This window comes from Cavia porcellus, unplaced genomic scaffold, assembly GCF_034190915.1.
Source record: "Cavia porcellus strain 051 isolate PalLab524CR breed Dunkin Hartley unplaced genomic scaffold, mCavPor4.1 scaffold_7, whole genome shotgun sequence".
NCBI classification, from domain to species: domain Eukaryota; kingdom Metazoa; phylum Chordata; class Mammalia; order Rodentia; family Caviidae; genus Cavia; species Cavia porcellus.
In genome coordinates, this window is record NW_026947490.1 from 96,915,045 (window position 1) to 96,935,521 (window position 20,477).

The following is a 20,477-nucleotide window of genomic DNA, read 5'->3' on the forward strand; positions in this document are numbered from 1 at the left end:
CACCCTTGTCTTGGTCCTGATTTTCTTCAGTCTTGTCATGAAGTTTGATGTTAGTTGTGGGTTTTGTATATGGCCTTATTTTGCTGGGATGGTTTCTTTCTCCTTGCTTACTGTTTTTATCATGAAAGGGTGTTGAATTTTGTTAAATGTTTTGCCTCATCGGCTGAAATGATTTTGTGATTTTTTTGCCCTTTCATTCTGTTCAAATGCTGTATTAAAATGATTGTCTGTTGTATCATCCTTGTATTCCAGAAATGAATCCCATCTAGTCATGGTGTGCCATCCTGGTAATGTGCTTCTGAGTTCTCCCTGCTAGGGTTTGGTGGAGGACTTTCACATCAGCGTTCATCAGTGATGCTGACCTTGTAGTATCTTCTGAATTTGGTATCAGAGTATTCCTCTCCTCATGGAATGAAGTTGGAAGTGTTAATGATGTTTAATTATTTAAATATTTCAAATGCTGGCTAGGGTGGCACATCTATAATCCCAGGACTCAGAGGCTGAGGCAGAAGAAGCATCACTGTAAATCCAAGCCAGCCTGATACATATAGTGAGTTCAAGGCCAGCCTAAGCTACATAGTGAGACACTATCTCAAAACATTTTTTTTTTTTTTTTGGTAGAATTCTCCTGTGAAGCAATCTGGCCTGGGTTTTTCTTTGTTGGCAGCTTTTTAATTATTGATTCAGTCTCCATATTAGTTATAGATCTTTAGATTTTCTATTTATTTTCTATTCCCATCCTAGTAGGTTCTGTCTTTCTGGGTTATCCAATTTGCTGGTGTACAGTTGTTCATGGTATTTTCCTATGATTTATATTTCTATGATATCAGTTGTAATTCCTTTTTTATTTTTTTAATTTTTAGATTTATTGGAAGTATAGTTTCACTACTAGTGCAGGCTGGCCTTGAACTTGCTAGATAGCCTCGGCAAGTGATGGCAAATCTTTTAGAGACCAGGTGTCCAGACAGCAACCTAAAACCCACTAACTTATCACACAAAGCCAACACTGCAATTAAACCTGGATGCTGAGGTTTTAGTTTAGAAAAACAACTCCACATGAAAATTTGTCTTAAAAGAAAAACACATAACAGAGATTTCAGTTACAGCTTTTTACTGAAAGGTGAAATTTGCGTTTGGCGTGCTTTTGCACATCAAAGTGATCTCTGCTGTGTGTTGATCATTTGTCAACACTTGGCTGAGGCAGCTTGACTCATGTGCCAGCAGAGAGGGTTCTGGGTGCCTGCTGTGGCTTGTGTGCCATAGATTCGCCACCCCCGGCATGGACCAGCCTTCATCGATCCTCCTATCTCAGCCTCCCGAGTGGGGGGGTAACAGGTGTGTCATCCCGTGCTCAGCACCTCATGTCTAATTATAGTTATCTGAATATTTTTCTTTAACTAGCTAAAGTTTTATCAGTTTTGTTGTTCTTTTATTATAAATCAACTCAACTTTTTTTCTATCTCATTTATCTTTGCTGTAATTTTCTTCTGCTGGGTTTAGGCTTCATTTGTTTCCTAGTTCTTTGAGGAATAAGCTTGGATTTCTGATTTGAGCTCTTCTTTTTACTGAAAGGTCTGATAGCTAGAGCTTCCTTCTCAGCCTTTGTTGTGGCTTAGATCCAGAATGTCCCCGAAGTCTTGTGTATTCAGACTTGGGGTTTATGGAAGGTGATTGGCTCCCGGGAGCTGACCTCTTGATGGGCTTATGTCTGAATGCAGCACGAGGAGGTTGGGTCTGGCTGAGAGTGACCTGGCAGAGATCATTCTTGTTCTGGCTCCTCCCTTCCCCTCTGCTTCCTGGCTGCTGTGCACTGAGCGGCTGTCTCTCCTTTGCAGTACCCTTCTCCCATGTCATTTCCGCCTTGGAGCCAGCAGAGAGGACTATAGACTGAACCCCCCAAAAGCTGAATTAAACCTCTCTCCCTGTAAACTGTGGGTGTGGAGTATTTTGTCCCGGTGATAGGAAGCCAACTGATACTGGATTGCTTCCACTACATCCGTGGAGTGATGCTGTGGCACATACTTACTTTCTTTTGTCTGGAAATCTTTACTAATTTCCCTTGTGATTTTTTGACCCATTTTGGGGGAGATATTTTGCTTTATTTTTTCTTGTATAAAAACTGTATGTTGTGGTTACTGCTGGAGCTTGAGTCCTCTGGATGGAGAGTCTGATACGGGGTTTTACAGGATGGTCAGTGAATTCCTAGTGAATGCAGTCTCTTTCCAGAGATCAGGGATCAGGTAGCTGTAGGTCCTGCAGGTCTTAAGATGTGGCATCAAAGGTGTCTTGGCACAGATGCCCAGAGAGCGGTACAGCCCCTGCAGGGGTGTTGCAGTCATGAATGCAGCCGTCAGCAGCAGCTCTTTGGGTATAGGAGCTGAGACAGTGCCAGAGCCTCAGGGGTCAGGGAGAAGATGCACCACACAGAGCCACAGCAGCCCGTCACCTCGCAGAGGACAGTGTGGGGCTTGCTAATCCTGTTCCCCCAGCAGCCTCTCTGCACAGGGACAATGAAGAGCTTGGCCAAAATGATGGCCCTACAGATGGCGTGGCTACCTCCTTGAAGCGCTTTATACCCAGATCAACGTGACCATTACAGTGTGGTGGCAGCAAACCTGGTCCACTGAGCAGCTCGAGTTTGCCTCTGCCTGGACATGGCCATGCTTGAGGAATGTGCCCAGGAAAGGGGCAGCAGCCTCAGACTCCTTGATGGGCAGGGAGAAGAGACAAATCCCCAGGACTCGATCTGCAGGTCCTTGACCAGTGGCCACTGCAGAAGTCTTGGCAAAGCCACCACAGCTTCCCATGCTGAGGACCCAGGGCCCCCAGGCCCTCTATTGCACAAACATCATCTCCTATTTGGTGTTTAACGGAGGAAGAAGTCTATTTACTATTCAACGGTGTGTTTACTTTTTAGGTATTTATGGATTTGCCAGTTTCTCCTGCAGCACTGATGTTTATTTTTATTCCACTCTAATTAGATTTATGGCTTAAGTTAGTCAGACTTTTAGAATATTTCATGTATACTTAAGATTGTGTATTTGTTGTCATTGAATAGAGTATTCTGTGTATGTTAGGTCCACATGGCCTACAGTGGAATTAATGTCATGTTTCCTCTCTTATGTGTGAATATTCTGTCCATCATTGAAAGAGGCACCTTCAGCTATAAATAGGATGATCTTGAGGCCTTCATAGGTAAATGGAGGCAACTTGAGGCTATCCTCATAAGTGAAATAAATAAGAATCCTGTTTAGAAATATCACACTGTGTCTCTAGTGTAAAAAGAAATAAGAACTGTAGAAGTAATAAAACCCAAAATGTGTGATTGCTATTGTAAAAAAGACAGGAAAAGAAAGTACTCTAGAGGATGTAACTGCATGTGTGTTTAAATGTGTAAGATTGAGAACCATATTACTAAGATTTTGTTGAATCATTGAGCAGAACGGTTTGCAATCTCACTGTTTGAATGTCCACTTTGTATGCTTTAATTTTGTAATTGAACAGCTACTTCAAAGATGACAGTATGTAATTTATCCACTAGTGATTTCTTAGTGTTTATTTTGAAATTCTGTATTATTTCTAACCTTTTTACAGTTTTTTCTCTTTAAATATTTTTTAAAAAGGATAAAAATATAAACGTTACTAGTTTAAAATAAAAAGAGGCACCTGCTACTGTTACTGTACTACTGTCTCTTTGTATTCAGTTGTGCTAATGTTTGCTTCATACATTTAGGCGCTCTGATATTTGGTGCCCATGTAGTTATAATTGTTACAGCTTACTGGCAAATTACCCCTCTATCATTAATGATAAAAGTCCTTCTTTGGCTCTTATAATTTTTTTAACTTAAAATCTGTCTTGTCCAATATTAGTAATTTGTTTATAAGAGACTTTACGCTAAAGTTCCATGTAAACAGTAACCAAAGTGAATAGTTCACTTTGGTTACTGTTTACATGGAACTTTAGCCTAAAGTCTCTTATAAACAAATTATAGATGAATCTTTAAAAACCTATTCATTCAGGCCAGGTATGCTGCCATGTTCTTGTAATTCCAGTAAACTGAGAGGCTGAGGCGGGAGGATCACAAGTTTGAGGCCAACCTGGGCAATTTAATGATTTAGCACAACTCTGTGTCAGAAGGACTGGGGATACAGTTCAGGGCAGGGGCCCTGGTTTCATCCCCGGTACCACCAAAACGAACAAAAGAGCCCGTTCAGCCAGCGTGTGCCTTGTTATTGGTGAGCTCAAGCTATTTACACGTGATAGTTGCTGGTGAGAAAGAACCTGCCATGCTGGTTTTGTTATTTTGTCTCCATTTCCTTTCTTATCACCTGTCATCATTTCAGTGTACGCTTTGATCCCTCTTTATTTCTTTATATAGTCTAGAAATATTTTCTTTGTGGTTATCATGGGAAATTATATAAAAGATGTTAATGTTGTAACAGTGTTTTAAACTGCTTACAACTTTAATCATGTAGAAAAACTGTACTCAACAGTTCTGTCTGATCTCAGTGTATACACTATCCCTTTATAGATTAGGTACTCATCAGTAGAGACTGCAAGTTATTTGAATGCTTTTGTTATTTAAGTTCTTTACAAGAATTAAAAGTGGCCGGGCATGGTGGCATACACCTGTCACCCCAGCATTTGGAAGGCTGAAGGAGGAGAATCATGGACATTCAAGACTACTGTGGGCTACAAACTGTCTCAAAAATAAACTGTGAGTGTAAGTACCCAAATCACCATAATTCAAGTTTCCGTATTTGTTCATATGGTAATTTTTACTGAACAACTGTTTGTTTTCACGTGGTCTTACCTTGTGTCTGTAGTCCTTTTTCTCCAGTCTGAAGGACTCCTTTTGGGTGTGTCTTGTAGCAATGGTCTAATGATAACATACTGTCTTAGCATTAATTTAACTTGGGAAGTCCTGATTTTTTCCCACATTTTTGAAGGGTTGTTTCGCTGGGTATTGTATTCTTGACTGACAGTTTCTATCTTTCAGCTCTTGGAATACATTTTCTCTGCCTTCGGTCCTGTAAGGTTCCTGCTGGAAAACCTGGTAATCTTACGGTGCTCCCATGTAAGCGATGAAAAATACTTTTCTCTTGACACTTGTAGGATTGTTTTTGAATTTCAGTAGTTTATGACTCGGTATGAGTCTCCGGCTTTAGCCTCATTCGTCAGTTTTGAATTAGTACACCTATGTCTTTCATTAAACTTGCTGTACTTTTTAAAAATGAGCGCTCTAGCCTTTTCTCTCTCTCCTTCTAAGACTTCTTTTAACTTGTACGATGCTGGTGGTGGTCTGTAAATTTCCTAGGCTCTATTTTTGCATCCTCTTTTTCTCTGACTTTATGTCATGAACTTGCTTCCAAGTTCACGGGCCCTTTTTTCCTGTCTGATGAAGTCTGCTGGTAACTTTTTCGGTAAATTTTCTTAATTCAGTTACTTTTTAGCTCCAGAATTTTTTCCTCATTTTCTCTGTGTTGACAGCCTCACTTTGTTCCTGTGCTGTTTCCTGATTTCCTTTAGTTGTGTAGTCTGCTCTTTTTTAGCTCACTTAGCACTTTTTAGATAGTTGTTTTAAATCGTCGTCAAGTGATTCAGAGATCTGCATTTCTGAAGGATGTATTTCCGGAGATGTTCTTTGATTTGTATACCTCATGATATTTTGTTGAAATTTGGACATTTGGTAAGACAGACAGACACCTTTCCCGTCCTGTTTACAGACTGGCTCTGTGGAGGCACAGCCCTAGAACTCATCAGCCCAGTTAGAGAAGTTCTCAACCCTTTTCTGGGGAGGTGTCTTTTCGGAACTTCTGTTATAGGTGTGTGTTTATTCCAATGTGTGTGGCTGTTTTTACCTCTCTTCAAGTCCCTGAGAACTTCTCTGTCTCTCAAACAGGAGCCCGTTCAGTGTCTGTTGTATTTCCCTGTACTCTGGGGCTCCCCAGTGCCTGCCTGCAGACCCTCACACTCCGATCTGCTGCCACACATTTTCAGCATGTAGTCAGCATGCAGATCCTGGCACCAACTCTCACCCCTGCCCGGAGCTGCCTGAGGAACCGGCCCCACGGGCGATGCCCAGGCAAGCGAACACTGGACCAAAATTCCATCTCTTTTTTCTGTCCCGACGAAGAGGTGGAGAATCGGGAGGTCTCCTGCCAGTGGTTCCAAGAAAAGATGGGAAGAGTTAAGGTAAGAGAATGCCTTGGATGCAGCCTCGCCTGGCTGTGCAAGTGCTAATTGGTTTCTAGAGTCCTCAGAAAGTATTTTGATACTCAGTCTGCTGTTAACCGTCTCTGGGAGAATGAAGACCTGGCATGCCTGAGCCTTGGTCTTCCGACTTGCTGGACTCTCCATTTACCTGTCTTTTGCTATTCTTGATATTTACACAAAGATGCTAGGAAATCTCATGAAATAATATCAATGAAAAACATGCTTAACACATTTTACCTGCTGAGGTACTCATGTACCAAAAATAATTTGGTAATAGCTTTACTGCTAAAATTGGCCTCTTAATTTTTAAAATATCACAACCTCAGAAATTAAATGAGTAATTGTGACCTGAGAAATGTTTGAAATTTATTCCATTCTTACAGTATGTGTTACTTAAGTTTGGGATAATTTAAAAAGTTACTCAAATATTACCCCCTCAAATGCTTTTTAAAATTTTTTATTATTTTGAAGCTAGTAAAATATAACAAAAAAAGACAGAACAAGGCCAATTTAGACAGTGTAGTGAAATTAGTACAGAACTTCACAGCAGGTTACTGAGATACCAGTAATAGGTACCATAGTATATCTTGTTTTCTTCACAATAGTTGTTCTTTCAATCAGGTATAGCAAAATCAAACAAAATATAGAACATTATAGAACTTATCAAAACAATATTGAATAGAGCAATACCATTAATCAAAACAAAGCAAACAGTGATAAAAATATTTGCCTTCACAGAGATGGTAGAAGGAAATCCCCTTATTTGCTATATTGCGTATGGTCAGCCTCCCGAGAGATGCTCAGACCTCTGGCTCCCATCTGCTAAGACAGGGGGAGAGAATGATTCTCAGCCCACACACTGGTAGGCTCACTACCACTTAGCAGGGGGGCGAGCTGGTTGCTGGGTTCCCCCGCGCCCTCTCCGCAAATACTTTTAAAAAAATGAATCCTTGAAACCTCAACAAGGAACCACTTCATAATAATTTTAGAAAAAGTTTCCTCTGATGAGGATTTTTTAATATTCCTTATTCTACAGAACCTTTCCCAATTATTGTGGAAAGTATTCATTTCAGAAGTTACATAGTAACACTATTTGCACACCGCGGGGGAGGAGAGCACCAGGCCTCACGGGGAGGTGATCCCTGCCTGGAAACCAGGGCCATGTGCGGGCTGCTGTGTAGTGGGGACAGCCAGCCCCGAGCCCCTCTCCTGAGTCAGCGCCACTCACAGACTGTGGAAGGGACAGAGCCAGGCCTCACCAGGAAGGGATCCCGCCTGCCTGATTGTGTTAAGTCTGATGGCACCAGCAGCTAATTAGAAGATAGCAAGACATATTATGGTAGCCATTTGGGATTTACTATTGGCTTGTTTTCAAGTCTTTTAGTGCACTTTTGTTTGTATTGTTTCTGTTCTGTTCGACGTTTACTGTATCTGAAGGTATCTGCCGCTATTTTGAAGGCAACAAAAGGCATTACAGTAACTATTGTTGATTTTGTAAAGTTCTGAAGTTCTGTATTACTTATACTGGTTTATTTTGATTGGTTTTATTTTCCTTGCTTTTATCTTCTTTAAAATACAATTTTAAAATGTTACATGGTAATGTTAGAAATCCTGTGTATTTAGCTTTGAGAACACATTCTCAGCAAGAGGAAGCACCTGTAAAGTGGGAAGCATTCAGACATCAACTTTGTGTCACACGCACCTTTACTGCTTCAGGTATAAATGGTTTTACTCATTAAATCTCGCTTTCAGGCTGAGCAGAGTGGTGGATCCCAGTAATTCTAGCACTGGTTGAAGCCAGAGAATTATAGATTGCAGCCCAACCTGGTCATTTAGTTATGTGTGACCCTGTCTCAAAAATAAAACATTTTAAAAGAGGGACAGAGATTTAGCCCAGTTGAATTCAATCCTCAGTCCTGGAAAACAAAAAAACGAAAAGCAGTTCCTGGTTTCTAAGTGATCATCCGCTACAGTGCACTTAGGCCAACACTGCATCACGCTTGACCTTGCTTTGTGATAATTGTACTGCTAAGCAGAACCTCTCATAGAAAACTTGCATTTTCAAGTCAAGGTGCCAATAGCAAACAGTCGAAGGAGGAGAATCAGTAAAATGTTAACCATCCAGTTCAACCTTGTTAGTCCATCTCTATTATTATAGTAGCACACGGAAGAGGGCACACAAATGATGCCAGTTCAGTTATTGTTAGCTAACTAGAAACAGACACATTTCTTTAAATATATATTGAACATAATCCAAGTGGTCTTTTCACATGCATGTCTGTTATGGCTTGAGCGTGTCCCCAAAAGTCCTGCATTTGAATCTTACCTTCAATGTGGCAGTGGGGGGGGTGGAGCCCCACACGTGGATTAATGCTTTCATGGTCAGCCATCATGGTAGGTTTTTTGCTGTTGGTTTTGAGGTAGGGTCTCACTGTGTAGCTCAGGCTGGCCCCAAATTCATGGCAGTCTTCCTGCCTCAGCCTCCTCAGTCCTGCGATTCCAGAGCGGCTGATACACCATTCCCCGTGGTAGTTTTCTCTTTGCAGACATTTGCTTTCTCATTTTTTACTCCAAGTTGGCCCTCATCACACGTGCCTACTTGATCCTAACCTTTCAGATTATAGACCTGTGAGCTAAAATAAACATGTTCTCTTTATAAATTACCTATTCTCAGGTATTCTGCTGTAGCAATAGAAAATGGACTGAGGAAATATCCTTAAGGTCAAGTACCACCTTTATTCAAAACTGTTTCCCCAGCCCACAAATTTGTAGGCACTGATTGAGTTCAGTAAGTGTTCTGATGAGTCAGAGGCACGAGCCAATCAATTAGAACCCAAAGAAGACTTCTGCGAATTTACTTAGCTTATGAAAGTAAACAGAAACTCAAGTGTTACCAACTGTGAAATCACAATTTATGAAGACTGAGACAATAAAATTGGAGAAAATTATTCTTTATTGAAAAATACCAGTAATACTGACAGACCTCAAAAGCAATTCACGCTTCCAGAATACAAAGTATTTAATACATATTTAAAATTTGTTTGTATTTCAAAGTTAGCATTTTGGTAAATCCAATTTGATAACCTAACTTTCCAGCTTTATTATTCAAGGAGGGCTTGGGAGGCAGGCACAGGGGCCCAGCGCACCCAGGACTGCGCAGCAGTCTACAGCAGCCTCCCAGCGCAAAAGCGCTGCCAAGGACCGGCCCGTCCTCAGCGTCGGAGAACCTTGTGTCCAGACACCCGGGGTTTCTTACACTCCACACACTTTCCTTTCAGATTGCTTAGTAAAGAAAACATTTTAAGAATGCCACTGTAATTGAATATCCTCCAATAACTGAATTTAAAAATAACTATAAGAAATGAACTGTTACCATCAAATGGTCTTTGCTGAGCGGTAAGAATTCTATGCTTTTTCAGATGCAAAAAATTAACACGTATGCAAGTTTAATTTGAAACCACACAAAGTATGTATGTAGGCTCAGATAGTAGCAACGTTCACTGTAATCACTAATAGCTTAACTATTCCGCCAGCCAGGATAGCAGCACCAAGATCCTCTAAACTTGTTACATAGAAACCTTAAATCGTTATTCAAGTCCCCGTTCTCTGCATGCTCCAATTCTTGTTATCTCATTTAACACAAAAGCAGCAGGCTTTGGAGAGTCACTGTCTGCCGTACTGAAACAGCCGCACAGCATCTCGGGCGGTCACAAAGCACTCGCCGTGAGCAGCAGCCTGTCTTCACGCTCTGCGTGTGAGCCAGCAGCAGCTTTTCCACAGTCAGACAGCGGAAACTAAAGGAGCCTGGCACAATGGCTTCCGAGTCCTTGCACCCGCCGTTGGTCCTGCGGCTGGGCGCCTCCCCCCAGGACGCCATCTGCTCATCCTTCCAGGCATCTGAGGAAGAGGGCCATCAGGTCATATAGCGGGTGATGGCTCTCAGAGCGTACAGGAGCTCAGCTTGCATCCTCGCTTCTATAAGAAGCAGATTAACATGAACCTGCGTGGAAGACACAACACCATACAGGGAATCAGAACACTGACAATTACAGTTCTGTAAGCACATGTCCCTTGGGATCCGCAGGGGATGGCCCAGGACCCCTTTCAGACATAAAACCCCTGGGTGCTGCAGTTCCTTACACAGCGTACATCCCCCACACTGTCCCTCCTCTCCGTGTCCCTCACACAGTGTGCATGCCATGTAAACAGCTGTGTTCTGTTGTGCAGGGGACAATGACGATAGTGTCTATATATTCAGTAGAGACGCAGTGTTTTCTGCAGACTGTGGGTCTGTGTTTGCTGAACCTGTGGACGCAGAACCCGTGAACACGGGCTGACTGCACACTTTCCGCGTACCACCACGTAACCTGAGTTTTGAGCTATCTGACGTTCTTACTGGATACTGTCTGGAGCTTTCATTTACATTTGCTCACATCTTGCTTGGATATTTACTGTAGTCCAGCAAATCTAGCTGACGCTTTATCAGAATACCAGCATCCCTTGCCAAATCATCATGAGCAGTTAAAATGAGCTCCTGCAAAACCACCATTCTCTCGTACGTGCTGACAGCTGTGTGGGCCGCCCACCTCTCTCTCTCTTCACTCTTTTACTCTGTCACCATGCGGAGGCTGCCTTCCAAGGGGCACCCACGACAGCCATCCTAGAATGTTTTTCTTGAAGATCTCTGGTAAGTTACAGACTAAACTGGCCGCAGTGGCGCAGGCACATACCTTCTCGGAGTGCTTGAACTGCCTCCAGAAGCTGTCATACATTCTTTTAGTAACCTTTTCAGGAGTGCAAACAACGGTTTTGATATAAACTTTAAAGCTACGATCCAGCAGCTGGTTAATTTCACCATAGTCATAGTCATCATACCTGTTAAGACAGACAAACTGACAATGGTATGTTTTCATGTGTATGCACCAAAAATAAATGCTACATTTTTTTTTCCCTCTTTGTAGGCAGCTGTTCCCCTGAGTGACGCAGGTTAACTGGGGTGTAACTGGAGGATAAAGGTAAAGGATTTAGGGAAAGGAGCAGAAAATAGTCTAGTGCCCAAGCAAATTACCCATGAAAGCTGACAATGTTAGCACCACTACCGGATACCAAGCAACAGTTATATTTACAGTCACAAACAAGGCACTACTCTGTGAGGACCCATTCTGAAAATAGAGCTTATGAGAAAGGCGTTAGACAATTATCTTTTGATACAAACACTAATCACTGTGTAACAGGTTTTGGGACTCAGATGCGAATGGCGGGGGCGGCTGGCGTGGGAAGGCTCCGACACGGCCTCACACTGTCACAGAAGCCGTCCTGTTCGCTCCACTTGGATTCCAGATCACACAGGCACTCAACTGCCCAACTGGATTCTTCCGTGGAAAAGGGGGCAACTTTTTAGCAAAGCTGGTCCTACAAACTGTTTAGGAGGGTCGGACAAGAGTCTAACTACTGGTTAGTGGAGATTAGTTTAAGACTGCTCCAGGTGTGCCTTACATGCCAAGCAGGTTAGACCAAATTAAAGAGGATTTATTTTGCCCAGGGCAATTGGTAAAACAGACAGCAAGAAACAGCTGACTTTACAGCTAAAACACCCAGAAAGCAATCAATGCAGCGTGAAGTCTGCGTACATGGCAGGGCACATGTACAACACAGCAGTGCACTGAATGCCAACAGGACGGGCACGCGAGTCCTGAGATGGGAGATCAGGCCAGCAGGTGCTTCTCAGAAGGAGCCTCCACACGGCGGGGCAGGGCGGGGTGGGGGGACATAAATACACTGAGTTCCATGAAGGCAGAAATATCTGTGAGATAAAAGATGACACAGGTACAGATTTTCCTGACACACTGTGCCTCCTCTTACCTATGTTTTGGGATCAGTCTGTCTGCCTTCCCCTTCCCTAGAGGCAGCTGTCATTTATCTTTTCTAGGTGTCCCTAGGGCTGGTCCCTACTTAGGTAGGGGACAAAAAGTCCACTAAGCTGCAATGAAGTGACTCTTAAGGCTGTGAGTGTATGTGTGTGCTCCCAGCACCTGAAGAATTCAGGTAGAGGGAAACCTCTCTATAAATACAAGGAAACAGACTAACCGTATTCCAAACATGCAGTGAATATAGTTCCAAATAGCTCGCCTAAGCATTGAGGTATCGACGTCTTTGTGCATCGCCATTGTATTGTAGGTAAGATTGTAGGCAATGTGGAATTTCTCATCAATCAGCTGCCCCACATCTGGATACAGGCGATTTACCAAAGAATAGCCGTGGTCTTCCCAGCAATAGTCCTAAACCCGGGGAGAGGAAAGTGAGAGTCATTAAACACGGCGACTCCATTCCCCATCTGTGACGCAGGAGCCTGCGGGCGCCGGGTCACTCGCTCATCTCGGCCTCCGGCTTCGCCTGGGCTCCCCCCGGCGTCTTCAGGGTCCCCACTGCAGGGGAAAGGCGGGTTTTATGACCCTGGGCGCCTGCGCACAATGCAGGCATGCTGGCTCACACCCAGGCCACTGACTGTTAGCCTTCTCTGTCCTCCTCGGCCTCTGTGGGCTCCAGCGTGCAGTCCGCGTCCACATCCCGTCACCACGGCCACTTAAGTCCTGTGAATTCTAATTTAACACAGCTATCCTCATTTTTCCCTTCTCTCTCTGACTTTAGCCTTGGTAAATCAGTCTTCTGGTTAGTTCCCCTACGTCAGATCTTCCTGTCTCCTTCCCACAATTATTGTTCTAAAACTCTTCTCTGACATGGAGCCATCACTCTGCTCAGAACCTACAAACCTCATTTCACTATGCTGCAAACTGCTCTGACCTTTAAGCTGCACTGGACAGTTTTAAACCAACAACCTTGCTCGACTCCTTCAGCGGCTCACTCATTCTAGGCAAGGACTCTACACCTAAGCTGCACAGCCCACTGCCCTTGTTTTTTGACTCTAAAGTTTTCAAATTCTTCCTCTCCATAAAATTCCCAACCCACAATGACCTCTTCAATTTTGAGTTATAGTTCATGACACAGTTTAGCTAATAAAAACAGATTCTCTACCTCTGCTTGGTGCCTAAATTTTGACCCTTTGAACAGTGTCTTAATTTCTTGGGCAAAGACACAAAATCTTGCAGTTCTCAGCTATTTTCATAGTTCTGGGAAAACAGTTAAATAACACGGCCCCTTTAAAACAGCGGGGGAAACTGGGAGGGTCAGCGCAAATGTGTACCCATCTAAATGAAATGTCTCAGCGGTAAGTTTAAGACACACAGTTAAACTACAGTATATTCTGCGCATGAATTGAAGGCAGTCTTATAAAATTAGAGTATAAAAACAGATGTTTTCTAATTAACTGATGATTGTCAACTTCTGGAACTAGAGGCTGTAGCTTCTTGATACTATGTGTAAAAACCCCTTGCCTAGTTTTCTCAAATCTAGATGTCTCTTTCCCATGTCAGATTGATACACTTCTAAACAATCATGTTTATACAGTAAGTTGCAATTTTACCTGAACTCGAAAGGTTGGAACGTGCATCCCGTGTCTAGAGAAATCTTTATAGCCATAACTAGTATCCTCAAAGTGACGAGACACGTCTCTTGCTGGGGTACCCTCATCATCATCTGAAATAATGTAAAAAATATCAAGAGTTTTTCAAACTGGATACTACTTAACATTCATTTACCTTTAACAGGTACAAGACAGACAATCTGAAATGTAAGCAAAGCTGAATTCTCTGAGCTCTCCATTCCCTCCTCCATAGACCCTTTCCATCTCTGTCCACACTGCAATCTACAGATGTTAGCTTCCTCTTAGAAGGGTATGTTCAGGCTGGGGACTTGGCTCAGTGGCTCAGGCGCTTGCCTGGTAAGTGTGAGGTCGTGAGCCTGATCCCAGGAAAGTGTGTGTTCAAAGTAGTAACATCCTTTTAGATAATCCTTGAGGTGATAATAACAAGTATTACAATCATCTGTGCTTTAAAACTTAGCACACTTGACTATTTTTGTTAAATATTAATGTCACATAACGCATACTTTATTGGAAGACCCAGGTCCTGTGTGTTGGCATTTTTACAGGGCTTCTTGCATTGCTCCTAAGTCTTTTGTGGATTATCACGTTTAGATGAGATTATAGTTAATTAAACAAAATATTTTATGGTAATTCCACATCTTTGGGTATAGACAGAAATGAAAGCTATCTCTTGAAATAAAAGCTAATACTCAACCTTCTCAAACCTCTATTTGCGTACATTTGGTTTTTTTTTTGTTATCAAGAAACCTGATGCTCTCTTCTCCCACTCTATTATTACCAAAATATACTTGCAGACACTATATGAATGCTTTCAAATTACCTGCAATAGGCAAAGGCTAAACATAAACAAGTTTATGTTGTTGTTGGAAATTTAATAAACAGTTTTTTTTTTTTTTTTACAAATTACAGAAATTAAAGTAAAAAGTATTTTTGGAGCCTTATGAACTCAATTTCTTCATATCACAAAAAAAGAAACAGGGTGCTCATATGTTAAGTGACTTACTCGAGTAAGCTCACAAAGCTCTTCAGTGGTGATTTTAGTCCCAGAAGCCAAACCAAATGGGTCACCTTCTTAGTTTACTTGTACTTATCTATTTGTACTCAAAAACTTCTTAGTTGCCTGCATTAAAAATTGTAAGTAGAGATAATAGCTCCCATGCGATAGCCTCTCTAAGAGGACAGACATATGTGCACTGATGCTTTACGACTCAAGCTCGGTAAATAAAAAAGCTGGGTTTGTGACAGAAATCGCATTTACTATGGAGTGGTTGCTCCTACCTGAGGAGAAGACAAACATGCTCTCTCTTTTTTCCATTTCGAATCGCGAAGCCATCTCCTCCTGACTGGCCTCTTCCTCATCCCGACACTCCTGCAGCTGCCGCATCTTGGCCATGAGGGCTTCCACCTCAAAGAAGGAGTCACTGACCTGAGAGGGAGCGCAGGGTCACAGACAGTGGCAGACCGGACTTGTGTATTACCCGAGTACAGAAAACACAGATTTGCTTACACTCTTAATGTAGAGGAACAAACAATGGAGTCTACTAGGTATATAGATAGGAGAATTTTAAAATGAGAAAAATGATTTTAACATATGCTAATGTTTTTACCTGATAATATTGACATTATTATTTGTGCTATTTTAAAAATTAAGTACTTGTCAGTTTAAAATGGAACCGTATTTTAAAGTGAATTTTTTCTTGTTCAGTTAACATGACACACAAATTAGAAATGGTTTTTATATCACCTGTCCACTGCGTGTTGTCCAGTGTCTATCATCTTTAAAATAGTAACTGTTCTATTTATACAATTTACCAATGAAAAACAAACGTGTCCTCACATGGCTAGGCGGTTGACCACCTGCCCTTTGCGTGAGACCAGAACCTGTCACTTGCTAATGTGACTGCCCCAGTGTCGCATGTATAATGACAGGTCTTGACACACAATGGCAGAGCACACAAATGATTTATACTTCTATATGCTACTGCATCCTTACTATAAAAGATGGATCAAACATACAGAATACACGCTTTACACGTGGGTATGTAAGAAGCCTTAAAACCTCAAGGTTCAAATACACAATTTTTGTTTCTTCATTATACACTTTTTTAACCAGGAATTTTTTTGTAAGTTTTATTGTTTATGTTTGTTTGTTTGAGACAGGGTCTTGCTATGTATCGCAGGCTGGCCTCAAACTCACGGCAATCTTCCTGCCTCAGCCTCCCTGGTGATGGATCACAGGCGCGTGCCACCACGCCTGGCAGGAAACGTTCTTAAAACCTCCTCCTCCTACCTTTGCCTTTACCTATTGCTCCTTCAAGTCTCAGCTGACACTCCTCTCTCCCTCCAAAGCTCCGATTATCACCACACAGCACCCTGTTCTTTCCTTCAGAGTACCAATCACAGTGGATACAGCACTTGATATTTGCACACTAACCCGCAGCCTGCTTCCTAAGGGTAAAGACTTGTCTGCCTGATTTATTAGTTTACATCCACAGTCTAGTATAGTTTGTTACAGAGGGGCTGTCAGGATAATTCTCCATAACGAGAATTCAGATTACTTGTGCTTCATATTTTTATATGGTCCAGTTATGCCAAAACACCCTACACTAAACCCTTTCTTCAGGATTTCTATGATGGAAAGTGCTTCTACAATGGTATTAAGATTTTTGGACCGGGGGCTTAGCACAAGTGCCTGCCTGGCAAGTGCAAAGCCATGAGTTTAATCCCTGGTACAAAAACTCTTCTGGCACACGTAGATCTGAGGTAAGGTCGTGGTCAGAGAGGGCTGAAAAAAATTATACTGCTTAATAGAATTTATCAAGGTTAAAAAAATTGGTCAACTTAAGACTCTGGTCAACTCACATTATTCTCCTTGTCTATTTACCAATTTCCTCCTAAGACAGCCAAATTTTAGGTATCCTTAGAAAAGAAAATTCTTGATAAATTATATGGAAAACAAGAGGGAAAGGGGAAAAAGATGTTTCTTTTGTTTAACAAATCTGCTAAAGTTGTTAGTGATAAGGGAAAAATTACAGTGTTACATGTTCATGTTAAATGTTAACACCATGTGTGGAGATTTATTGTTTGCTTTGTGCACCCCGTCTCTGAAGAACTGAGTCACGTATCTGATCTAAACAGAGGACAGGCTTTATCGGCTGGCTGCAGTGCCACCCGCTCTTAGTCGAGCGTCACAGCAGGTGGGAGGTGCCAGTTCACACCAGCAGAAAGGCTAAGACCCGACACCGGGATGAGGGCGAGCAGGAATGCCCCTTCACTGGTAGGACACAGACTCGCAGAAAACTTTAAACACTAAATTTTGAGGCTTTGTGTCATGTAAAGAAATAAAGTCCCAGTTTTTTCATTCTTATTTATTATCTATTCCCCAGTACTGGGGACTGAACCAGGGGCCTGTGCATGCCAGGCCAGCGCTCTGCACTGAGCTCCTTTCCTAGCCGTGGTATCTCCTGAAGGGTAATAAGCAAAAGTAGAGTAGTAGTAAGTGATTTCTTTTTTACTGTATACCACATCAATGGTAGGGAAAGACAAAAATCCACCTCGCAGCACCCTCTGTGTCTCTCGATCCTCTGATACTCTCCAAGCTCTGACAGCCAGCCAGTGGCCCTGTGGAGGCCTACAGTATGAATCCAGGCAGCTCAGCGGAGGGAGAAACCGATAGGCTCAGGACTTGTCAGAACAGTGCCCGAGTCAACCGCAGGAAATGGTATTTCTTCATGAGCTAACTTAATCATATGAAAATGCCACCTCCTGATTTAGCACCTGATAAATACCAGGCACTATAGCAGGCTTTTTTTTTGTTTGTTTTTAAAGACAAAGTCTTGCAGTGTAGTCTAGACTGGCCTTGAAATCACTACGTAGGCCAGACAGGCACTCAATCCTGCCTCAGTCTCCCAGCATTTTACTTCCTTAGAGATACTGTGTTTAGCTGTTTCCATAACTTAAATCTTTTACCTTTATTTAGACATCAAAGAATTCAGAGACACTTGATAACTTGCCTAAAGTCAAATATATAAGTTAAAGTACATTAGGATAACTGTGGTGATTTTCCGTGAATTCCCTTTTCAAGCAAAAACAAACCCTTGCCTTTTCATTACAGTAAAAGAATGCAAAGCGAACTTTGACTTGTGGTAGATAAGAATTAAAATTTGCTTACAGAAAATTCAACTTGCTATGATCTGTTTCAAAGAATAACAGAGAAGGAACAGTGATGAAAGCATTTTAACAAGTTTACGTTCACTTGTATCATCTTCCACACTTGGGCAAAGTTAAACATGAATTTTAAAGGGAGAAATTTCTAGGTCAAAGCTGACTAAGTCTTCCAACAGATGGGCAAGGTAGAAGCCAGCCTGTTTCCCTTGTAGAAAAGGGAGGAAAGGATGTAACTGACGCCAGGAAGTCCCAACACCAGGACAGGCTGCTTCTCCTCGGCTCTGATCACTGCTGTAGCCATTTGTTAGTTGCTGGTCCTAATGGGACACACGCTGTTGGTTGTGGACACTAAAATCACTGGTGTAACCTTCCAGAGCAGTGTGGAGAACCCAGGGTGCAAATGCTACCCCAGCTGCTTGTCACCTGTGAGAGTTCTAAGAGGTTTGCACTATTCTAGAGGGACTTACAACTTTGCATCTCTCTTAGCACCTAGACTACTGATGGGCGTTTGGAGGTAATAAGCAAATCCATCCTTACTGAATGAAGAGAGGGACCTAATATCTCTGTGTATTCAACAAGGAAGATTTTGAAAGGAGCCAAATGGAAAAAATAACATTATCAGCAATTATCGTGATTAGTTTTATGACAGTCCCATGATAAATAATAGACACCTACCGAAACACTTCCGGGTGAGCTGACCTGCATCTCATCCACACTGTGATTGCCGTTTGTAATGTCACAGATGCAGTAGTTGCTAACAGAAGGAGGTCTGAACGTGTGGCCACCATCACAGTGAATTTCTGGACTGATTCCACAGCCAAATGTGAACGAGGCAAGAGAATGGTAGTGTGTGAGCAGAACTACGGCATGCACCAGCTCTGCCAGGGACCAGCTGTGCTCTTCAGCTTTTAAAAGCCGCTGTGGGTGGGGAGACAGAACAGATTTTTACACAGGGGTGTGGTGTGGGTGAAACTACATAGCTCATGCTAGCATTTAATTCACTGACAACAGGATCAGTCACTATATAAAGCCTAGTCCAAAGCTACAAACTGCAGCATGCAGAACCCACAATTTGCTCATTTTATGAACATGTATGCACAAATACAGCTTAACATTTATTGACGATGCATCCATTATTATTTTGACTTTTTGAAATACTGATTTAAAAATAGAGTACATTTTTTTGCTTAAAAGCAGTTGCTCTATTTCAGATGCTGGATTATGAATGAATTACTGTGTTCTTAGTTCAAATGTAATAAATCTGTGTTTAAATTGAAGCTACTATGTGAAATGTCTGTGTACTGTTTATTACCAGGCCTCCTGACTCTGAATATTCCTAAATCAACTCACATTTATTTAAAAATTACACACAAATTGTGCAACTCTTCAAATTCAATTCTGTGTCCCTTCTCCTTTAGTATCTATTTTATAATATTGTGTAAGTTTTTCCTGACAATGTGAGGCACTGTATTAATCATACTGAAATCTCATATCTTCTTTTATGAATCTCAACATCATCTTTTACATAGCAGCATCTAAAATGTGGTATGAAATAGGCAAGACCAAAAGCAAAGAGGAACACTTGTTCATTGCTAGTGGGAATGCAAACTGGCATGGCTCTCTGGAAGACCGAGTTTCACAGTTTCTGATGAAGCTAAATGTAGGCTCACTGAACGATCCAGCATCACACTCCTATTTACCCAGTAAGCTGAAAATTTTTGTCTAAAAAAAAAAACAACCAAAAAAATTCTGCACATAAATGTTTCTATTGATAATTAATGACTGGCAAGTAATCAAGTAATCAAGCTGTCCCTTTAACGGATGAATGGATAACCTAACTGTGGCAGATCCACACAACGGAATATAATTCAGCAATAAAAAGAAATGTACTGTCATAAAAGGACATGGAAGAATCTTAAACTGCTAAATGAAAGTCCATCTGAAGAGGCCATATACTATAATGATATCAACTATAGGACATTTTGAAAACGGCAAAACTTCCAGAGATAATAAAAAGACCAGTGTTTCCAAGAGCTCAGGAGAAAGGGAAGAAGGGCGAATAGATGAAGCACAATGGGGTGACAATATTTGTTATTCTGTATTATACAGTGATGGTATTATGACATCAGGCACTTTTCAAAAGCCATGGAACTATCTGAGAGCAAACTCTAGGGCGACACTAGTTAACAGAAACATGACAACACCAACTCATCATTCAGAACAAACGTACTGCACAAACCCTAGGTGTTAACAGCAGGAGACTAATGTGTGTTTGTATGAAGGGTTATGTGGTCGAAAATGGGAACTCTGTACTCTTGGTGCAATTTTTCTGTAACTAAAAAGTTGCTCTAGAAAATAAATTTTAAAAAATTTTAAGTGAGGGAAATACATGGCTTCATCATGTACCTCAATGTGTTCTTTGGTAATAAGCCAAGGTCTGTGGGCCAGCACTTTGTTGAGTTCTCCTAAGTTCTGTAGTTTCTGAGGTGCATTCTCTAAGCCATTGAGCCACTTGGGATCCCCCCCAACATGAAGGAAATCGTTCACATGCAGGTTCACTAAGTAGGAACACTGGTGTCTTGCTGCAGCCTT

At 41.8% G+C, this 20,477-nt stretch overlaps 1 protein-coding gene across 3 annotated transcripts in view; it reads right to left on the reverse strand.

Moving 5' to 3' along the window:
• Positions 1-9,152: 9,152 nt before the first annotated feature.
• The window catches only part of Sesn1 (sestrin 1), a 104,479-nt gene continuing 93,154 nt past the window's right edge, over positions 9,153-20,477 (reverse strand). For 2 of the 3 annotated variants that reach the window (XM_003466035.5, XM_005002019.4), the window contains exons 4-10: positions 20,292-20,474; positions 18,561-18,803; positions 14,997-15,144; positions 13,698-13,810; positions 12,305-12,495; positions 10,948-11,092; positions 9,153-10,217 (exon numbers count right to left, since the gene is read on the reverse strand). In XM_003466035.5, the coding sequence (XP_003466083.2) occupies positions 10,131-10,217; positions 10,948-11,092; positions 12,305-12,495; positions 13,698-13,810; positions 14,997-15,144; positions 18,561-18,803; positions 20,292-20,474 (1,110 nt within the window). In that variant the 3' untranslated portion in view covers positions 9,153-10,130. Of the gene's footprint in view, positions 10,218-10,947; positions 11,110-12,304; positions 12,496-13,697; positions 13,811-14,996; positions 15,145-18,560; positions 18,804-20,291; positions 20,475-20,477 lie in introns of all 3 variants that reach the window. The other variant, XM_013148515.3, reaches the window with a different exon arrangement.